Source organism: Notamacropus eugenii, chromosome X (assembly GCF_028372415.1).
Source record: "Notamacropus eugenii isolate mMacEug1 chromosome X, mMacEug1.pri_v2, whole genome shotgun sequence".
Taxonomy (NCBI): Eukaryota; Metazoa; Chordata; class Mammalia; order Diprotodontia; family Macropodidae; genus Notamacropus; species Notamacropus eugenii.
This window is the reverse complement of record NC_092879.1, coordinates 29,548,901-29,564,986: the sequence shown is the minus strand read 5'-3', so window position 1 is coordinate 29,564,986 and position 16,086 is coordinate 29,548,901. Positions and strand designations below refer to the sequence as shown.

Below are 16,086 nucleotides of genomic sequence, written 5' to 3'. Positions count from 1 at the left end.
TCCCCCAGGAAGTGGGAAAACAGCCAAAAAAACCCTTGCTCCACCACCCCACCCCCGTTGAGTGCAAGGCAGCCAGCCCATGAGAACTACATGGGAGGGGGTAAGGAGAAGGAAATTGGAAGGCCCTGAGAGAATCCAGCATCCTCAGGGCTGCGATCTACAAAGAGATTCGCTTTGTTCAGCTTTGGCTCAAAAAGTGGGGTGGAACTGGGAGCTCTAGATGGGAGTGGCAGAGAGACAGATTTAAGTTGGAGGGAAGAAAAAAACTCTTCCCTACCAATTCTAGGTGTCTCAAAGTGAAATATGCTGTCTGGGGAGGGATGGACTCCTTCTCACTGGAGGGCCATACTAACACAGGCTGGGTGGTTGTTTGTGTAAGTTGTACTAGGCATTCTTTTTATCACTGGACTAGGCCTGGCCTCTAAGGGTCCTTCCAACTGTGAAATTCTGTGGTTCTATAATAAAAGACTCAATGTAGGTGGGGAAGGAGAGGGAGTGAAGGAGAGAGAAAGAGAGAGAGAGACAGACAGACAGACAGACAGACAGACAGAGACAGAGAGACAGACAGAGAGGAAGAGAGAGAAGGGATAGACAGAGAGAGAGAAGGAGGGAGAGACACAGAGAGAAACAGAGGAGAGAAAAGGAGGAAGGGAGAGAGAATGAAGGAGGGAGGGAGAAAGGAGAGAGGGAGAGGGAGAAGAGGGAGAGAGAGGAAGATAGAGACAGAGGGAGAGAGAGAGGAAAGGAGAGAGAGAGGAGGGAGAGACAGAGAGAGAAGGAGGGAGAGAGAGAAGAGGGAGAAACAGGGAGGGAGAGAAGAGGAAGGGAGAGAGAAAGAGAGAAAGAGGGAGAGAAAGAGACAGAGAGGAGTCTCTTTAAAAATTCCAACAAAGTCCATGGAGAAGACTCAAACAGGTTTTCTTTAACCAAACACCCAAGTACACATGAGTCAAGTACCTTTAGCGACTGCTTAGAAAAATATTTGTAGGTGCTAATTGACCCCAAAGGGCATCTTGGAAGCCCACCAAGATGCTTCTTTGCAGTTTTGTTTTGGCAAGATCTGAAAACGTGTATGTGAGCCAAATTATTGCTGCTAAACTATGCAAAAACCATGTTGTACAGAGCATCACGTTATAGGAGAAAGCACTGGTTGAGGGCAGTGGACCTGAGTTCAGATCTTGCCTTGGGCACCTCCAACCTATGTAACCATGGGCAAGTCATTTCACTTCCATGGATCTCAGTTCCTTATCTAGAAAATTGAAGAGTTGGACTAGACATCTGGAGGGTCTATCTAGTTCCAGAAGGATTCTCTTTGTGACCTTGGGCAAATCCCTTCCCTTCTCTGGGCCTCAGTTTCTTCTTCTGTAAAATGATGGGGTTGGACTTGATGGCATCCCTTCCAGCCCTAGAGCTCTAGGATCCCCTGTGTGAGTTTGGGTGAGTCACTTCCTCTCCCTGGGCCTCAGTTTCTTCTTATGTAAAATGAAGGAAGAGGACTACTTGGCCTCTCAGCCCTTTCCAAGTCAGGTTTTGTGTTTCCTTTTGAATCAGAGCCTCTTTTCTTAACTCCTTTTCATCCCATGTTTTGGTGGCTACAAACATGGTAGAACTTGCTGGCTTTGTTTGCTTTGAATGCTCTATTCATGGTTGGAACCAGGAAACATTGGCTGATGATGGACTTATAGTTTAAGTGCTAGAGAACTGGAAGGCAGGGGCTGTGTCTGAACTACCCACCTCCCCAGTCTATTCTGTTCTCAATTGCCCTCCAAGTCAGTGCTCTGGAATAGACTTTGAAATGATTGTTGAATTGCTTTTGGAGTTGGAGTGAGTAAGGATACGTGTGTGTGTTTGTGTGTGTGTGTGTGTGTGTGTGTGTGTGTGTGTGTGTGAGAGAGAGAGAGAGAGAGAGAGAGAGAGAGAGAGAGAGAAGGAGACAGAGATAGACATTGACAAACATAGAGACACAGAGTGAAAGAGGTTGAGAGAGATAGAAAAACACGTTTTTCTATAATAGAGAGGGAGAGAGAGAAAGATAAAGAAAGACAAAGGGAGAAAAAAGGAATGAGACACACATAGATAGAGACAAAGACATAGAGAGAGAAGAAAAAGAGAAAACAGAGACAGAGATAGACAGAAATAAGACACACACAGACAGAGACAGACACCAACAAACACAGAAACACAGAATGAGAGAGGTTGAAAGAGACGCAAAAAGACACAGACAAAAAAGGAGAGACAGAGACAAACAGAAAGACAGAGGAAAAAGGGAATTAGACAGAGATAGAGGGAGACAGAGACAGACACAGTGAGAGGAGAAGAGGAAGCAGAAGAAGAAGAAGAAGAAGAAGAAGAAGAAGAAGAAGAAGAAGAAGAAGAAAGAGAAGCAGAAGGAGGAGGAGGAGAAAGAGAAGAAAAAGAAGAAGAAGAAGAAGAAGAAGAAGAAGAAGAAGAAGAAGAAGAAGAAGAAGAAGAAAGAGAAGCAGAAGGAGGAGGAGGAGAAAGAGAAGAAAAAGAAGAAGAAGAAGAAAGAGGAGGAGGAGGAGGAGAAGGAGAAGGAAAAGAAAGAAAGAAGGAAGGAAGGAAAAGAAAGAAAGAAGGAAGGAAGGAAAGAAAGAAAAGAAAGAAGAAAAGAAAGACAGAAAGAAAGAAGAAGAAGGAGAAGTAAGAGAAGGAAAATAAGGAGGGGAAGAAGAAGAAGGAAAAGGAGGAGGAGAGGAGGAAGAAGGAAAAATAGAAGAAGGAGAAGTAGAAGAAGGAGAAGATGAAGAAGGAAAAGAATAAAAGGAAAGAAAGAAAGAGAAGAAGGAGGAGTAGGACAAGAAGAAGAGGAAAGAAGGAGAAGGAGAAAAAGAAAGAAAGGAGAAGAAGAAAGAAAGAGAAGAAGAAAAAGAGGAAAAGTAGGAGAAGAAGGAAACAAAGAAGAGGAAAGAAAGAAAGAAGGAAGGAAACAAAGAAAGAGAAGGAGAAGAAGAAAGAAGAAGGAGAAGGATAAAAAGAAAGAAAAGAGGAGAAGAAGAAAGAAAGAAGAAAGAGGAGAAGAAGAAGAAAGAGAATAAGAAGGAGGAGAAGAAGAAAGAAAGAAAAAGGCAAAAAGAAAGAGAAGAAGGAAGGGAGAAAGAAAAAAGAAAGGAAGGAAAAAAGGAAAGAAAGACACAAAGAAAGAAAAGAAGGAAGAAGGAAGAAAGAAAGAAAGAAAGAAGGAAAGAAGGAAAGGAAGGAAGAAAGAAAAAGGAGAGAAGGAGAAGGAGGAGAAGGAGGAAAAGAAGGAGAAGGAGAAGAAGAAGAAGAAGAAGAAGAAGAAGGAGAAGAAGAAGAAGAAGAAGAAGAAGAAGAAGAAGAAGAAGAAGAAGAAGAAGAAGAAGAAGAAGAAAGAGAGATCTGCTAAAGAAATCACTCCAACCCCTTTGGCAGCCCAAGGCTCTTCACCCTTTCTGTGGGGAGGCCCCAGGAAGTGCTCTGATGTCTGACTGCTCCTCCCACCATCTCCAGAAAGTAGGTTGGGGCCATTGGATCCAAAGTAAGAAGGTGCCTTAGTGCAGACCTAGAAAGCTAAGCTATCTTTCCAACCATTTGCTATTCACCTGGTGAGGTTGGAGAACTCCATTAAGAGAAGATTAGAAAATTAATCTTTAGCCAGAGTCCCGTAACAAAAAAATTTGAAAATTTAGTCTTGCTGCTGGTGCACTTATTTTCCAAGGACGAGCACGCCCTCTTGTGATGGACTTTGGAATACAATTTGTCAACATGGCAGGAGGTTGTTTCCCAGTGAAGGGCTCTCAAGTCTTGAGAAAGGTACAGGTACTTCTGGGATGTTAGGATTAGAGGATCCGAGATCTAGAGTTGAGAGGGACCTCAAAAATCCAATCCTCTCATTTTGCAGATGAGGAAACTGAGGCCCAAGGAAGCTAAGTGACTTGCCCAAGGTCATGCCCAAGGATCTTGGTTCTAAAGTTGAAAGGTGTCTCAGAGGCCATTGAGTCCAACCCCTTAGTTTCACGGATGTGGAAACTGAGACCCAAGGAATGGAAATGACTTGCCCAGGGTCACACATCAACTCTTAGAGCTAGAGCTGGAAGGGCCCTCAGAGGCCAAAGAGTCTAATCTACCTTATTTTACAGATGAGGAAACTGAGGCACAGGGAGGGGAAGGGACTCACGCTACGTCACACACAGGATCCTAGCTCTAGGGCTGGAAGGGACCTCAGAGGTCAGCTAGTCCAACTTTTATTTTACAGTTGAGAAAACTGCTATTTCTATTTTGGTTTAGCCCTTCATTTACTGCTAAGCAAACGAAGGCCAAGAAAGATTAAGATGTGTCCAAAGCAACACATACAGCAGACATCATGAGTGGAATGTGAACCCAGGTCCTCTGATTCCAGACAAAGTGTCCAGCATGACTTCCTGGAATGAAATGAGGCAGGGAACTCACTAGTCAGGCCACAGAACAGCTTACCAGGCAGGTAGGAAGGTAGCCATGATGCATAAGTAGGCAGTTCTCAGGGACCAAGTACAAGAGCACTTGACTCTGCAGATGGGAGAGAGGGTCAGAGGTCAAAGGAGCTGCAGCTTTCGGTCCTCTCTACATCATGTGGAAAGTATCATTGGTTGTGAGTTTGTCTTTGCTTGTGCCTGGATCCATCTTGACTCCCTTTAGGGTGTTACAAAGTTTGTGACTCAACTTACTGAATAGCAGTAATAGAAAATGAAAGGGTGTATTCTGGTGAACACTAGAATAGCTCTGGTGGACTGTGGGGCTCAACCTGTTAGAGATTGGAGATCTTTCCCAGTATTTCTTAGACTTTATCTGTAGCATGTGTGAGAACTAGCACAACCATGGTTTCTGAATCTCAAATAAGGACACATGATCTGATAAGCTATTCCTCCTGCAAAGAAGTCTCATTTAAAGAATGCTTGCTGTTCTGGAAATCAAGAGAAGAAACTAGTTTCACTGTCTTTCCCAGCTATCATCCTGTAAAGATCTGAGGAAGGAGACAGTAGTTGATTCCCTACTGAGGATACTTAGGTACTCATTGACCTGATGACAAGAGAAGTCTGCTATGTTCCTGACATAGCCAAGACCTATTGAGACTTATCAAAACAGCAGACTTCTGTCTACTTCCAGTGGTTCACATAGACACAAGTGATTCTGCAGGAAGGAACCTAGAAAACCTGAGTGAACATTACAAAGACTTGAGCAAGCAACTGGAGACCTTTCGAGCAAAGGTGGTGTTTTCATGGCAAGGAATTCAGCAAAGAAAAAAAGATTTATGAAAGGAACAGCTGGTTAAGATGATATCTGAGGATGGGATTTGGATTTCTGGACAATTACTTAAATATAGAAATGACTCCTGGCCAGTGATATAGTATACTTGTAAAGCACTGATAAGGCTATACTTGCCTGGAGTCTTGTAGATGTAAGCAAAAGGGCTTTGAACTGAAAAGGAAATATGGGAGGGAAAACTGCCTATGTATGTGTATACACACATATATTTACAAGAAGCTAGATATCAGAGAACAGCTAAATTATAACCCAAAAAACAGCTGAGACACCAGGAAGTTCACAGAAGACAAAATCCAAGAAGGAAGCCAATGATGAAACCCATGGCCTCAGATGTCTATACATAAATACACAAAGAAGAGTAATAGGCAAGATGAACTATAGGTCTTAACACAAGGAGGCAAATTTGATGTCATCCCGTATCACTAAGAACTGATGGGATAAATCTGGATAGGACTCTGAAAGGGGACATGAGAAATATGGCCAGTCAAGGAGGAGACGAGAGCTTGGCAGATTAGGAAGACTGACCTTAACAAAGGATTCATTCATCTTAAGGCAAAAATAAGTAGTGGTGAGTGACCATACAATTCAATTGGACTATTTAACAGCTACTTATCATGTGCCATGGGAAATATTGTGCTTGGTCTGTGGGTACAGAGACAAAAATGAAATCATCTCCACCTCCGGAAGGTTTACATTCTACTGGGGCAAACAATATGTAGACATGATTAAATACAACATACACCCAAAGCAATTTGGGAGAGGGTGTTATCAAAAGAATGGGTCAGGAGAGGCCTCACCTAAGTCTTCAACTGAGATGAAAAGGAAACTAAGAATTCTAAAAGGTCAAAGGAGAGGGAGCACATTTCAAGAATTGGGGCTCTGTGTGTTCATCCTTCATTGCCAAAGAAAACCATGCCATCAGAGAAATGATGACATGACTTGCACTTGACTTTGTTTTGAGTGAGGGAGGGCTGTGCAGGTCACCAACCTCACTTCTCCTCCAGAGCCATCTGAATCCAGTGACAAAATATTCATCAGGATGATGCAATTGGGGTTAAGTGACTTGCCCAAGGTCACACAGCTAGTGAGTGTCATGTCTGAGGTGAGATTTGAACTCAGGTCCTCCTGATACCTGCACTGGTGCTCTATCCACTGCACCACCTAGCTGCCAAGAATTGAGGCATAGCCCTTGCAAAGACCTTAGAGACAATTGGAATGCTGCATATGAAGAGCTAAGGAAGTAGGAGAGTTTGGCTTAAGTATAGAATGTGTGAGAGGAGTGATATATGAAAAGGCAGGAAGAGTCAACTGGAGCCATATTGTGGAAGGCTTTAAATGTTAAAAGGGAATGGCAATAAGGTGCTAGTGAAGTGGGAAAGAACTGGGAAGCATACTTTGAGCCATGTCTTAGGAATATCCTTTTAGTACCTGTGTGGAGAGGCTTGAGGTAGGGAGATCAATCAGGAGACTAGAGGGGATGAGGGCCCAAGAGAGAGAGAGAGAGAGAAGAGGTAGAGTTGACTGACAAGAGGGAGATGCATGTAAGCAATGTTGTAAAGGCAGCTAATTGGATGGGGGCAGTGAGAGAGTGACAAGTTGAGGATGTCTCCAAGTTTTGGAACCTGAAAGAAATGTGGAGCCCCTGGCAGAAATAGGGAAGTTTGGAAGAGGGGTGAGCTTGGGGTTAAAGATAATGAATTATGTTCTGGACATGGCAAGTTTAAGATGTCATTGAAACATTTAGTTTGAATTATCTAATAATTAGTGATACAAGGACTGGGAACTCAAATAAAGCTGAAAGCTACATGCCTAGAGATGCCTAGGAGCTGATGAGGTCAACAAGAAAGAGATTATGGAGAAGAAGACCTAGAACAGGGCCTTGAGAGACACTCACATGTAGGGTGCAGAATATGGATGAGCAGTCAACAAAGGTGACTGAGGAGTAGCTTAACATGTAGGAAAGAGAACCACGAGAGAAGTGTTCTGAAAGGAGAGGGGCCGGGAGAAGAGGATGTTTAAACATGTCAGGTAAAGCAGAGAAGTCAAGAAGGACCGAGAAAAAGACCACTGGATTTGGTGGCATATGAATGTTATGGAATACTATTCTGCTGTAAGAAATAAAGACCTGGCTCTTACTTCCACTGAAGCCAACTTGAAGGAAAAAAAACTGATTTAATATTAAAGCCATTAACTTCATTTTCTCTTTTATGTCTTGTACAAGTAATTTCTTGATGTTCTTTCTTGATCATTACAGTGGATCAAATAGAGAAAACAGTTACTCAAGGGATTCAGAGTAACAAAGATGACTCAGTAATTAAAAGATTCCAATGAATAAAAAAAATGAAATAAAGATTTGGGGAGGTTTGTATGAACTGACACAGAGCAAAGTAAACAGAATTACCCAGCAATACCACTTCTAGGGTTGTATCCCCAAGAGATCACAAAAATGGGATAAGGCCCCAGATGTACAAAAATATTTATAGTAGCTCTCTTTGTGGTGGTCAAGAACTGGAAATCGAGGGGATGCCCATCCATTGGGGAATGGCTGAACAAGTTGTGGTGTATGAATGTAAAGGAATACTATTGTGCTATGAGAAACGATGAACAGGAAAACTCCAGAGAATCCTGGAAAGATTTATATGAACTGATGCTGAGTGAAGTGAGCAAAACCAGGAGAACATTATACACAATAACAACCACAGTGTGAGAGGACTGACTTTGATAGACTTAGCCCTTTCCAGCAATGCAAGGACCTAAAACAATTCCAAAGGACTCATGATGGAAAATGTCATCCACATTCAGAGAAAGAAATATGGAATCTGAACGCAGAGCAAAGAGGACTGTTTTCTTTTTTGTTTTGTTTTTTCTTCCTCATGGTTTCTCCCATTTGTTATAATTCTTTTATACAACATGACTAATGTGAAAATATGCTTAATGGGAATGTATATATAAAGCCTATATCAGATTGCAGGCCATCTTGGGGGGGGGGGAATTTAAAACTTATGGAAGTAAATGTTGAAAACTGAAAATAAATAAACTTTAAAAAAGTAAACAGAATCAAGAGACCAATTCATCAACATCAGCATTGTAAAAACAAAAGATTTTGAAAGACTTGAGAACTCTGATTGACACAATGCCTAAGAATAAGTCCAGAGGAGCCAGGATGAAAAATGCTACCAACATTCTGTTAGAGAGATAATGGGCTAATACAGAAATTGAGACACATATTTATATATATGACTACTAGAGGAATTTGTTTTGCTTGACTATGTTTATTTGGAGCAGCTAGGTGGCGCTGCAGTGGATAGAGCAAGTCAGGAGGACCTGAGTTCAAATGAGCCTTCAGATACTTAGTAGCTGTGTGATCCTGGGCAAGTCACTTCACCCTCTTTGCCTTAGCTTCCTCTGTATAAAGAGCTACGGAAGAAAATGGCAAAGTACTCCAACATCTTTGCCAAGAAAAACCCAAATGGAGTTACCAAGTGTCAAATGCAACTGAAAAATGACTAAACCACAAAAAGTTATAGAAATCTGTTTTGCCTGACTACGTCTATTTGTTACAAGTGGGTTTTTTCTTTACCCAGTAGAGATGGAAGCGGTGAGAGGGAAAAAATAAATTCTTGCTAATTGAAAAAAAAAAACTGAAAAACAATAAAGATACTCTCCCCCTCCAACAAAATAAAAAGATCCTTGATGATTTTAGAAAAAAGCAGTTTTAGTTGGGTGATGAGGTCAGAAGCCAAAATGTAAAGAGTTTAGAAGTGAAAGGAGAGGAAGCAGAAATAGCTTTTTCTAGGACTTTGGTTGTGAAAGAGATTTCCAAAGATGGCTTGAGGGGACAGTAGAGTCAAGTGAAGATTTTTCACAAGGCTGGAGGTGGGAGGGTGGGGAACATAGGCATGCTTGGAGGTAGCAGGGAAGGCACCAATAGTTAGCAAGAGATTAAAGTTTAGAAAAAGTAGGGGATGTGTGCAAGGACAAATTGCCAGAGAAGACAGGAAGGGATGGGATTGTGGGTATAAGTAGAGGGGTTGGTCTTGGAAAGAAGACAATCTGATGGAGGTGTAGGGAGCTTGGCTCAAATAACAGTCTAATCATAAGGGCTGTCATGCTGAGTCTAGCTCACAGCCTCCCAAGGGTTGGTGGATGGCAAGGAGGCAAACCCTGAGAGAGAGGTAAAATGGTGATGGGATCCAATGGGAAGTAGCCTCCAGTCAAGTAAAGGAACAGAATCACACTGTGCGGCCATCTGGCAGAGGGTTGTGACTCAAGAGGCTGGGGATAGTGGTTTCTGGCCTATATGGTGGGGAAGAAACACTACTGTCTCAGGGAGAAAGTGAATTGTCCCCTTTTGGCCATTACCGGGACCCTTGTCCCAGCCCAGTTATGATCTTGGATATATTCTTGTAAGGGAAGCATGGTGGAAAGCATTTGATGCAAGATCAAAGGATACCGAAACAGAAACAATATTGTCATCAGAAAATGCTACTGATCGCTGGAAGACAAAGAGGAAATAGATGAAGAGTTTGGGGAAAAGATCACAAAGCTATCACAGAAGCATGATATAGTAGTAGGTATGATGGATGATGCATTTCAGCAATTCAAGAAACATTAAGAACTTATGTAAAATAGTTAATGAAATAAATAAAAATATGTATTTTTAAAAAGAACTTAAGTGGTAAGCACTGTACTGGGCACTGGGGATACAAAGACATAAACAAAACAGGGCCTGACCTCAAGGAGCTTACAATCTACTGAAGAAAAAGATATAAAAAAGACATACAAAGCAATTTCAGGCACGTGTGTGTGTGTGTGTGTGTGTGTGCGTGTCTGTGTGTGTTGGGGGAGGTAGTCATAACAACTGGGATAATCAGAAAAGGTCTCTTAGGCCCTTGAGCTGTATCTCTTCTTTCTCAAGTGCTCTCTCTTTGGCAAAAGTGGAGCTGAAAAATCATGACTTTCCTTAAAGAGGTTCTCATCTCTTAAAGGTTAGAGGAACTAACAAGGAGAAATTCTTCTCTGTTTCTAATTTCTGCCAGCAGAAAAGAATCCATTCCTGGGGTGAGATTATGGGAATCTTTGGGGGCAAGGGAAGGGGAGAAGTGCCACTCCCTCCTAGATTTTGTAATAAAGGAGTAGAAAGCTGGACACAGGCTGGAAGAAGAGGTAGGAGTCCATGGAGTAAAGGTCTATACTGGAAGTCAGGCAAGGAAGTATCCAGTTCTGAAGACACCAAAGAAACTATTCTGATGAGGAAGAAAATGGGGGAGTTTTCTGAAGAGTTCAATGTGGATGCCCAAGGAATTCAGAAATCAATTTAGATTTTTAAAAATGTTTTATCAGTTTGAAAAAAATCATATGTTTCATGCTTCCCAATAAACCCTTCCTTCCCTCAAAACAAACAAAATCATTAAGTAAAATATACTGGTACAATGACCATATATGACAACATATATGTTGTTCCTTCCTCTCCCTGACCACAACTGATAAAGGAGAGGAGTGTTTCATCCTGTCTTCTAGATCTAGAATCTGTATTGATTGTCATATTTCATCTGAGTTCAGCTGCCTTTCTGTATTGACCAACTTGAATTTTTAAAAAGATGTTTTGAAGATGGAAACAAGGGCAGGTAATAGAGATTGAATGCAAAATCATGGCACATTCCTGTAAACAGGGTGTGAGGGGTGCTAAAACTCAGAAGAACGGAGTCTGTGTGGAAAGGTAAGGACAACAAAGGGGTGTCCTCTTGTACCATCTTTATTTGCTCCAAGGTGAATGGCTGTCGTTTAGTAGTTTCAATCATGTTTGATTCTTTGTAACTCCATTGTGGGGGTTTTCTTGACAGAGCTACTGGAGTGGTTTGCCATTTCCTTCTCCAGCTCGTTTTACAGATGAGGAAACTGAGGCAAACAGGGTTAAGTGACTTGCCCAAGGTCACACAGCTGGTAAGTGTCTGAGGCCAGATTTGAACTCAGGGAGAAGAGTCTTCCTGATTCCAAACCCAGTGCACTATCCACTGTAGTGCCACCTAGCTGCCCAAGATGAATATAAAGCGATATTTCACAGAATTTGAGAGTTGAGATAGACCTCAGGGGCCTTTGATTATACCCTTACCAGGAAGGTAACACCATACCATAACACACCCAATAAGTGGCTATCTAGCTTTTGCTTGAAGTCCAACAATGAAGGGGAACCCTGTGCCCCCCAAGCCACCCCATCTTGGATATATTAGGGAAAAGGAGAGGTAGGGAAAATAAGGGGAAAATAAGGACCACTGCTTAAGGTGCAGAGAATGAGGATGACTGAAAAAAAAGAGAAGGTTGAGCTGCTCAAATTTTAACTTTGTTCTGTTTTTCTCTGCCAAGGAGACTGACCTTTGGACAAGAATGGAAAAAACAAGTTTGGCTATTAGTGAGGGTATACTCAGGGAAAACAAGATAGTAAGGGAGAACCTGCCAACCCTTGATGAGCTGAAGTCCTCGGGCAGAGATGAACTATATTCACTAAGACAACTGGCAGATAGGACTCTGAGCCATTGACATGGAGGATCTTTGAAAGATTCTGGAGAATGAGAGAGGTACCACAGGAATGCAGAAGGGGGTGGTGGGGAAGGATGGGGTCACAGGCCAGTAAGCTTGACTTCAATTTCTATCACAATTCTACAATGTATTATTAAAGTGACTATCTGGAGATAGCAAGAATGATCACAAAGAACCAGCATGGCTTCATTACGAATAGGTCATGCCAGATACACTATATTTCCCTTTCTGACAGTTACCAAAGTTATCTGATTGGGGAACACTATATGGTTTCCTTACATACCTGGCCCTAGACTGCTTAACATTTTTGTTGATAATTTGGATATAGGTATGGATGGCATATGGAAGAATACCTAACACACTGGAGGATGGTCAATCAATTAATTTTGATTCCCATGCCCTTCCTTCAGCCATTGGGATGAATCTCAGAAGATGAAATTTAAATGGAATAAAAAATACCTAACATTTGTAGAGTGCTTACTATGTGCCAGGCACTGTGCACGGTGTGAGTATCTCATTTGGTCCTCACGACAACCCTGGGAGGTAGGTGCTATTATTTTCCTCATTTTACAGATGAGGAAACTGAGTCAAACAGGGTTAAGTGACTTGCCCAGAATCACATGAGTAGTAAGTGTGTGAGCCTGGATTTGAACTCAGGTCATAAATGTAAAGGTTTAACGTCGGGTTCACAAAAACAGCCTCCTAAGTGCAAGATGGGAGAGGTATGGCTAGATGGCAATTCGTCCCAAGGAGATGTGGGGGTTTTAGTGGATGACAAGCCCAATACAAGCCAACAGTGGGTCATGGCAGCCAAGAAATTTGGATTGCTTATGAAGGTAGAGTGTCCAAGAATATACCTAGAGTCCTCCAATCAGCTTTAGGCACCATATTTTCAGAAGAGCATGGATAATCTGGAGAGTATACAGAGGAGGTCTTCCAGAAGAGAGAATGACCTCAATTTCATGCCAGAGGAGAATCAGTTGAAGGAATCTAGGGGGTATTTTAGCTTTCTCATCTCCTTCTCCTAGCTTCCCTAAGTCTCAGCTAAAGTCTCATCTTCTGCAAGAAGCATTTCCCAGTCCTCCATAATCTTAAAGCCTTCCCTCCAAGATGGGTGTACCCTCCCCTCATTTATCCTGTTTGTACAGTTGTTTTCATGTTCTCTCACATGGACAGAGTCCCTTGAGAGCAAGGACCATTTTTTTGCCTTTCTTTGTATCCCAAATGCTTAGCACAGTGCCTGGCACATAGTAAATAAATGTTGTTCAGTTGTTTCAGTCATGTTGGACTCTTTGTGACTCCATTGGAGGTCTTCTTGGTAAAGATACTGGAGTGGTTTGCTATATCCTCCTCCAGTTCATTTTCCAGGTGAGGAAGCTGAGGCAAGCAGGGTGAATGAAATGACTTGCCCAGGGTCACACAGCTAGGAAGTGTCTGAGGTCACATTTGAACTCAGGTCTTTCAGACTCCAGGCCCTGCACTCTATCCACTGCAGCACCACCTAGCTGCCCTAGTAAATGAATACTTGCTGACTGATTGACGTTGTAAATAAATAAATAAATAATTGTTGACTAAAAGGCAGAAAGAAGATAAGGAATGCTATGACAGTTGTCTTTGGGTATCTAGGGGACTTTCCTATGGATGATTATGTTCTGCTTGACCCTAGAGGGAGGAACTAAGAGTAGTGCGTAAAAGTTGCAAAAAGGCAAATGTAGGCTTGCTATGAGGAAATACTTCTTAACAATTAGAGCTGGCCAAGAATAAAATGGATGCCCACTTATTTGATATATCATAAAAGAGATTCTCTTTCAAATAAGGGTAGGACTAAGTAGCCACACCCTTTCAGTTGTGAAGTTTGGTGATTCTGTGAAAAGTTAGCCAAGTCTAATTGGTTTTCACAACCTTTCAGTGGATTATGATCAGAGAAGTTGACATCTGCATGAATATCTGCCTTCTACCAACATGTTTTGACATTCATATTGGTTTGGAAAATGATCCCCCTGCTTCTGCTCAATTACAGATGTGTAGCCAACCCATCTGTATATGGGTTTATAACCTACAGAGACAAACACAGAATTGTTTCAAACATCAGATCAAGGGTGCAATATGGTACAAAGAGCTGAGAGTCAGAGAATGCAGGTTCAAATCTCCCCTCTGACACTTCTCCAAGTCTCAGTTTACTTATCTGTAAAATGGACATTCTTGAGCTAGTTGATCTTTGAGGTCCTTTCCAGCTGTAGATTTAGGACCTTGTTTGTGGGAAAAATCATTTCCCCTGCCTAGTCCTCAGGCTCCTCCTCTGTAAAATGCATGGGGTGGACTTAAAGGCCTCTGAGGTCCCTACCAGTTCTACACCTAGGATCCTCTGACTCATGAGGGAAAGGGCATAAGTGAGAAAGAGACACCTTTGAAAACAAGATATGTCATGGCTCTTTATTTGGAATTGTGTTTAAAATCATAATAGTAAAATAACAGCATGTGTGGAAACCAAGTATTGGCTTTTCAGCTCCTGCTCAGCAGAACAGAATAAAAAGAACCTAGGGTGGGAAACAGAGGGTAAAGAATATTGGGGGGGGACTCTATCCAGCCCAGAGTGAGCAAATATTTGCCATAAGGGGCATCTAAACAGGGCTTTGGACCCAGGAAAAGGAATCATTCCATTTTTCAGCGCAAGGCAGCAGGCATCTTTAGACATACCATACATTATAGGAACATTTAAAATCCTGATGAAAATAATTACCCAAATCATGCTAAAAGGAAGTTGCATCAGGAAGGGGTAGGGGAACAGGAAAACTATAGAGAAACTGACAACTGAGAGTCACTTGATGCCCCCAAATATGGCTAGAGCCTCTGGCTGCTGTGCTGGATTAGGCATCATCCACTGCCTTCACATCTAAATGACTTGACAGCTTGAACGCAATACACATATTCCTTACTTCTGCAAAGAAATAAGCTTACCATTTTAATATTAATAACTTGGGATATAGGAGGGTTAGTAGCACCATGAAAAATGTTTTCTCCCCCCAAAAAACTACAGTCTTGTTACTTTAAACATTCAGTGTGGTTCTTGTCTTAGCTGATTTTTTAAAAAAGGGCCATTTTAGTTTGTAGGCCAAGAGCAGTCTTCATTTGCATTTTCCCTGGGTCTAAGAGGTCCATTCTTTTCTTTGTTCCTTTTGTCAAACATGCAAGGGAGAAGGCTCGTTCCAGCATTTTGCAGAGGTACATCTGGATTTGGATGGGTAACAGCCTGTAACCCTCTTTTTGGCTGTGTACAGTAGCACCATCGGTGGGTCAGAAACAGTACACCCTGGGAGTTTTCCTTTCAAACAAATCTTCATCCTCCTCCCCAGAATTCTCCAAGATTTTATGGCCTCTTCATACAAACTTGACATCGACTAATGCGCGTTCTCAAGTCTCCTGTTTTGAGTGTCTCTGGTTGTGGTTTACTGGGGAAATAGAACCAAAGTGATGTTCAGATTTATAGGATCCTAGATCTAATGGGAAGAGATTTAGAGATGATCTGATCCAACCCTGCACTTTGCACATGGAGTAACTGAGGGCCAGAGAGGGAAAGGGAATTGCTCCAAATTATACATGTAGTAAACAAAGAGAAAAATCAACCAAGGTCCTCAGACATCAAATCCACTGCTATGACCAGGGAGAGTTAGTGACAAAACTTTTCACCACTGAAAGGCTTCGGGAGCCTCCATCTTCCTTTTTATACTCCCCCCCAAGTAGTCCACCTTTTCTCCCCTCTACTTCTGTGGGCACACTGCTTCTCCCTTCTCCCCACCTTGTGCCTAGGAGTGTGCTCATGACTACCACACCCACCCAGGCTCCTGTGTTACTTATCTCCCCACTTTCGCATGTCTGCATATGCCCCCTACCCTTGTGTTCCTGCATTGGTCTCTCTCTCCCTTGTTCTTTGTTTCCATGACTCAGAATCAATCTCTCTCCTCTCTCTCTGCTCCTATCATGTTTGCCTCTTTCTCCTTCCTTACTCCTCCCATGGTTTCCCTCTTTCTTTCCTCTGCTGCAGGGTGTGTGTGTGTGTGTGTGTGTGTGTGTCCCTTTCTCCACTGTGAGTATAGGTCTCTGTCTACTGCTGTTTCCTCTTTCCTCTGCTCCTGCATCATAGGGATTTTTTCTCATCTCCTCTTTTTCTTTCTCTTCATTCCCCTTCTTCCCTGCCTTTCTATCTCCCTCCCTTCTGCTCTCTAATTTTCTCTTTATTTGTCTCCCTCTCCTTCCCTCATCTCTCTCCAT

General features: G+C 42.3%; 1 protein-coding gene and 1 long non-coding RNA gene across 2 annotated transcripts in view; one reads left to right on the top strand and one right to left on the bottom strand.

Moving 5' to 3' along the window:
• Positions 1 to 11,091: 11,091 nt before the first annotated feature.
• The window catches only part of LOC140515666 (uncharacterized), a 35,137-nt gene continuing 30,142 nt past the window's right edge, over positions 11,092 to 16,086 (top strand). The window contains exon 1 of the long non-coding RNA XR_011971130.1: positions 11,092 to 11,855. This is a non-coding gene — a long non-coding RNA (uncharacterized lncRNA). The remainder of the gene's footprint in view (positions 11,856 to 16,086) is intronic.
• The window catches only part of COL4A5 (collagen type IV alpha 5 chain), a 210,964-nt gene continuing 209,114 nt past the window's right edge, over positions 14,237 to 16,086 (bottom strand). Inside the window, exon 51 of the mRNA XM_072626493.1 lies at positions 14,237 to 15,266. Within this exon, the coding sequence (XP_072482594.1) occupies positions 15,185 to 15,266 (82 nt within the window). The 3' untranslated portion in view covers positions 14,237 to 15,184. The remainder of the gene's footprint in view (positions 15,267 to 16,086) is intronic.